The 6,012-nt window shown below is 36.8% G+C and overlaps 1 protein-coding gene across 1 annotated transcript in view; it reads left to right on the top strand.

Moving 5' to 3' along the window:
- The window catches only part of TBCA (tubulin folding cofactor A), a 53,067-nt gene extending 47,765 nt beyond the window's left edge, over positions 1-5,302 (top strand). The window contains exons 3-4 of the mRNA XM_032792715.2: positions 2,939-3,025; positions 4,605-5,302. Of these exons, the coding sequence (XP_032648606.1) occupies positions 2,939-3,025; positions 4,605-4,685 (168 nt within the window). The 3' untranslated portion in view covers positions 4,686-5,302. The remainder of the gene's footprint in view (positions 1-2,938; positions 3,026-4,604) is intronic.
- Positions 5,303-6,012: the final 710 nt, after the last annotated feature.

Raw genomic sequence — 6,012 nt, forward strand, 5'->3', positions numbered from 1 at the left:
TTAAATAAGATCGGTCCCAAAACCGGTCCTTGAGGGACTCCACTAGTAACCTCCTTCCAGCCTGACAGTTCACCCTTCAGTACGACCCGCTGGAGTCTCCCCTTTAACCAGTTCCTTATCCACCTTTTTAGATGTTTGTTTTTCTTTTTGTTTTTAATAAAATTTACCTTTAAGAATAGGATTGGGTTTTTTGTGCATATGTGGTTTAATTGCCGGTGGCAACAGCTGATTTCCTTTGTTTTTCTTTCTCAGCTCTTCCTCAGAGGGGGGGATGAAAGGGCTGAGGGTACCCCACAGGGAGGAATTCCCAAGTGTGCCTTCCTGGGTGAAAAGGGTTTTTTTGTACTTGGGTGTTGGCAGCGTCTACCCATCCAAGGTCAGAGAAAAGCTGTAACATTGGGAGTTTAATACCACCCTGGAGTGGCCAGTATCCATTTTTAGAATCCTTGTGGGCCCCCACCTTCTGCACTCAAAGTGCCAGAGTGGGGAATCAGCCTTGACACCAGCAGAAGAGTGAAGTTCTGGAACAGACTTCCATGGGGAGCAGTGGAGGCAAAAAACCTAACTGACTTCAAGACTGAGCTTGATAAGTTTATGGGGAGGGTGATCTGATGAAACTGAAACTGCCTGTAATGGCATCTAGTTGATCTGTGACTGCTAGCAACAAATACTTCCAACAGCTGGTGATGGGACACTAGATAGAGAGGGTCTGTGAGTTACTACAGAGAATTCTTTCCCAAGTGTCTGGCTGGTGGGTCTTGCCCCCATGCTTGAGGATTAACTATCACCATATTTGCAGTCAGGAAGAAATTTGCCCGCAGGTCAAATTGGCAGAGACAACTGGGGTTTTTTATTTTGCATGGGACATTTGCAGGGTTAAACTAGTGTAAATGGCAGATTCTCTGTAACTTGAATTCTTTGAATCATGATTTGAGGACTTCAGTAGCTCAGCAATCACTTTGATTTAAATCAATCTACAATGATTTGGAGGCACTGCAACCACCTCTACAGTTGTCAGCCAGCTTTCCTGCCTTACTGAAGGACTCATTTGGCTTCATCTGCCCCTTTGACAAAGGCCACAGAAGAAGCCAGGATTAGCGCTGTAGAGTTTCTAGATTTTTTTGATAGTTGTTCAGTGGCCTGTGTAAAATGAATTGGTCTCTTCTCCACATCATCTACCAGCATGATAGTGTGCAACTTGTTAATAGTACCAACAGAGGTCAGTGATTGACTGACTGGGCCTGGTGATCAGACTATTCTTACTTCTGCGGGTGTTCTTTCCAGAATAGAGGTAAGCTTATAAATGTGGTGGATTATCATGCACTTCTACTACATATGGTGTACGTGGTCTGTGAATAAATTTAGATTTCAGTGTTAGGGTCTTTTTAATGGATAGTAAATTCATCTTAACTTTTTAAAAATCCCAGTACCTCTTCTTAAACCTAGATGCTGCAAATGTTGAATTTTTCTGTAGAATCATTAAAATAATTATGCAGTCTCCTTGGGGCCATTTTTTATTTTATAAAAGTGGTGATCTTGCTATTGAGAATCTCAACTTTTGAATTTCTTGCCATTATATTTTAAATTTGTCACCTTTTAATGTTTCATTAAAGTAGAAAGGTTGTCTCTGAATTTCTCATAATGGAACCTGAAGACTGAATTGGAAACTTTTTTCCCCCCATTAGACCCATTTTTATCTCAAATGGTTATATAGGCTCCAGACTAGCAAAGAACTTAAGCACAAATATAATTTTAAGCACAAGAGCAGTCCCATTGAATTCTATGGGACATCATTTGTGTGCTTAGATATTCATTTACTCAAGTGCTTTGCTGGTCCGGGGCCTTAATGCATGTGAACTTGTGAAGACTCTCTCTCTCTCCCTCCCCCTTTTGAATATATAATTTCCATTAATACTAGTCTGCGTGTAATGACATTGACGGGGAAAATATCCTTTTGAGTGAAAGAATGCATGAGGACTTAAAAGTAAAAGCTTTATACTGCAGGTTATCCAAGTTTCACAATTTGATTTGCTAATTGATTTTCATTTCTAAATAGATTTGATACGTTGAAGAGTGCTGCACACCCCCTTTTTTCAGTGTGTAGATTTCAGATCCACAAATATTTCATGAAATATAAGTGGGTTTTCTGTATAATTCTGAAGTTTGTTTTCTGTAGGTGTAGGCAAGATGTTCAGATTCAGTGGGGTGCCAGTTTGGTAATTTTGCTCAAAGTGCATGGTGAGAATAATCTTTCTCCTAAAATGAAGCAGAAGGATAAGTAATAACTTTTTATGCATGATAAGCATCAAAAATATGAGCCTGCTGGTCTATGCTTTTCATTTTTCTTTGCCTTTGTCTTTCAGTCAGAACCTCCTGCAGTGTGCACAAGATGTGATCAATAACTCAATAACTTTTTTCATGCAGTAATTATCTCTATGTGGTATTATCGGAACACTGTTTTTCTTTATTACCCAAAAGATGCGGGAGATATTTATATAACCAGCTGATCCCATTTTGGATGAAGCTACTTCATGACATCAGGGAAAATAGTTTATTTTAGAGTCTTTTTTAACAAATGTATATGGAAAGCTTTTACCAGCTAATTCTTTCTTCAGTTGGAAAAATTTTATTCTAGAAGACTTTGTTAATTATAATTGTAATTACACTTTGCCATATTTAATTATACTATATATAAGATATGGAAATGCCATATAATTAATTTACTCATACAAGTGTTAAGCAGTTATATCTGTTAAATAAGACATAAGGTAGTGTCAATGTGAAATGATCTGTATTTTCTATGAGGTAGCTGTTTTAAACATCTTTGAAAATAGTTTTGACAACTATTTTAGATAAGAATGAGCTGTGTGTGTGCTCTAAAATAAATTTATTCAGTACTAAAATGTTCTTCATTTGTTTATGGGCTTCTCTTTCACAGATTGAGATCTTGCAAGAATCTCGAATGATGATTCCAGATTGCCAACGCAGATTAGAAGCTGCGCATGCAGATCTTAGTCAGCTGTTAGTAAGTATAGTGCAAAATAACTCTTACCTTCAGCATTTCATGTCTTCTGGCCACAAAGACTTAGAAAGGCAGATTCTTTCATTGATGGTGGTGTACTACCAAATTATTTAGCCCTCAATGTAATAGTATAATGAAACCGATTAAGATTGGACACTTTCTACTTTGTATATGGTATCTTGTATAGTATTTTGTATATATTTCTATGGCTAGTAGTATTTAACACAATAGTTGATTTCAGAATGTGCACAGATAAGTGAATACAAAGTTTAGTGCAGATATAACAAAACAATACAATCAGTAGTATGCTTCAATAAAAGGAAGTTGAGAAGCACGGAAGTGGGACATGCACCTAGTGGACACTTAAATATTGAGCTATTAAAGTGGAGTCCCTTGCTTTGCAAGTTATATTACCATACCACTTAATCTCTTTAGGAGAATTCAGGTTTACAGCTGGAACATTCTGCTTGCTTTGATTATTTGGTCATTTAAAAATAATCACAGTATCTTAAGATAAGTAGTTAGCTTGATTTCAGTGGAACTATTTGCATATGAGTAGGGGTGATATAGAAATTTAGGGCTCAAACCTGCAGTGAGTGAAGGAGAGATGACTTGGTAGAATTACCCTCTGCTGATCTCCATTAAGGTGCCAGCATTAGAGCCTGATTTTGCAAGATGATGAATGACGTCAACTCCTGTTAACTTCAAGGGGAGTTGAAAGGCTCTTCAGATTTTCCATGAGGCGCTCTGCGCTTTGCAGGATCAGACTGTTAGACTTCATCTTTTTGCAGGTCCATAGTGGTCTTCAGATTTTGTTTGTGAAGGGGTTGGCATAATTTACTGATTAGTCATTGCTACTGTTCCCTAAATTGAGAAGGCAGACAAACAGATAAGCTATTTTAATCAAGAGACTTGACATTTTTCAATAAATCCAAAACTTAATAATACTGAAAAGTTCTGAAAGGTCATTTTCCCCTCCCAACACAGTTGCATAGTTTCCATTAAAATGAACTTTGAAGAAGAATCTCTTTTTAAATGGACAATCTCAAAGAAGGTTCCAAGTCTTCCTACGTTAGTCTTACCTCTGTTGCCATTTCTGCCAACTTGTGTGGGCTGCATTTTGGTTTGAATATTCCCTTAATTGACCACCATATAAAAAATTAAAATAATTCAGACCTGGTACTTCTAAATTTGACATGCATGATTTAACTGTTTTACTTACTATAAGCAGGGAACTGAGAACTAACTAAATTTCTCTAAAACTAACGTATTCAGTATTGAAATGCCCTTCAAATTTTGTGGACTTCCCCTTTACCTAGGATGGCACCCAGACAAGCCACATGATGTTGGACAAAATCTTAGACCTGATTTTACAAAATATGGAGGAAAAAAAATGCTAAACTGGCTGGCTCTAAGGAGCTAAACTATTGATGCAAGGGATGTTATTACATCTAACACTCAGCACTAAAAAGTGGAATTTTAATATAACATCTCAGTTATTTCATTGAAAGCATGTCCAATTACTTTCAAAGTACTTTAAAGCTGTATAAAGAAATCTAATTTTTATTTCACTGAATTTCAGAAAAATGAAAAAGAGTTGGAAGAAGCTGAAGAATATAAAGATGCACGTTCAGTACTGGAGTCAGTGAAGTTGGAAGCCTAGATGTTCTTCAGTACTGTCTTTATGCATTAGCCTGGGTCCATTCCACACTTTTTGTTTGATCACTGCTGTATTATTTAAAGTAGTGTAAGAATGATGACTTGCTGAGATTCCCTTTATGCCATTGCAAATGACTGGCCTTTCTCTAACTTGAAGACATCAAATAAATAAATGACTGATACATTTTTGGTTTTTATATTTTGCCTATAGATAGAACACTTAATTGACTCAAAGTATCAAACTGCAAATAAAAAAACAAACCGTGTCTTTGAGATAAAGCTAGGAATTTTCTAGTTGGTGAGGATGAGTTTTGTGTAACAACTTAGTCAGCATCTTTAGGATAACAAAGTATGTGAGGAATGTGATGACAGCAGATATTTCCAGAACTACTTATGGTGGAAAACATTTGCCTTAACAAATTTCTGTTCTAACAGGAAACAGTTTAAAGCAATTAAGCCTGCATATTCTAACAGGACACTTGTAAAGTGTAGTATGTTGTATATTTTTACAAACTTGTGTTGTGTATATGTAACTTCTCAAATAGATAGCACTGTACTTTAAAATAAGAACTCAACTAGAAATGGGCCTAAGACATTAAATAAAGATCTGATTCCAAACCACTTTTAAGTAGAATACATTCATATCTGAGTTCTAGTTCAGGCATAATCAGAATGAAATAGCCTTTGCGAGGAGCAGTGTGGTAAATGTGCAGTATTTTCTTCACTATTTGCATGCAAAAAATTGTCAGCTGGAACCTACTCGCAGAAGTTTTGAAGTGAACCTTTTTCTTCAGGGTGCAGCTATGCCTCTTTGCTAGCTCTTGACAGAATAAAGTGATTTATTGGATACAGGCCAGGACCTGGATACTCTAAGGGAACTATTGGAGTTAGTGTTTGGTCTGGATGCAAGAGTATTTAAATTTGTACAAAACCTGTGGTTCTTTTGGGACAACTCATCTGAAAAATAAGCTGTGGGCTCTTCTGGCAAGTAAAGTTTTGCATGTCAATTTACTTAGTATGAGAATTTTTGGCATGTACTTTGTTGCCCTTAAAGTACTGTGTATCCTTCTGGTTCTGTATAAATATTCCAATAAGCTTTTACTTAAAGAGCCTGGCTTTGAATAGTACCTCATCCTGGCAAGTCAAAATGGTAGGCATCGGCTGTCACGTAAGTATATAGTTACCTGATTTGTGGGTGTAGTCAGATAATTAGCTGTCTAAATGACATCCGTTGCAGACACATTCATTTTCCAAACCATAGTTGCAATATATAGTCTGCTTCTCTGAATTGGGGCCTAATTTTTGCACATTTCTTAGCTTGGTAGAACAGA

This window comes from Chelonoidis abingdonii, chromosome 6 (assembly GCF_003597395.2).
Source record: "Chelonoidis abingdonii isolate Lonesome George chromosome 6, CheloAbing_2.0, whole genome shotgun sequence".
NCBI classification, from domain to species: Eukaryota; Metazoa; Chordata; order Testudines; family Testudinidae; genus Chelonoidis; species Chelonoidis abingdonii.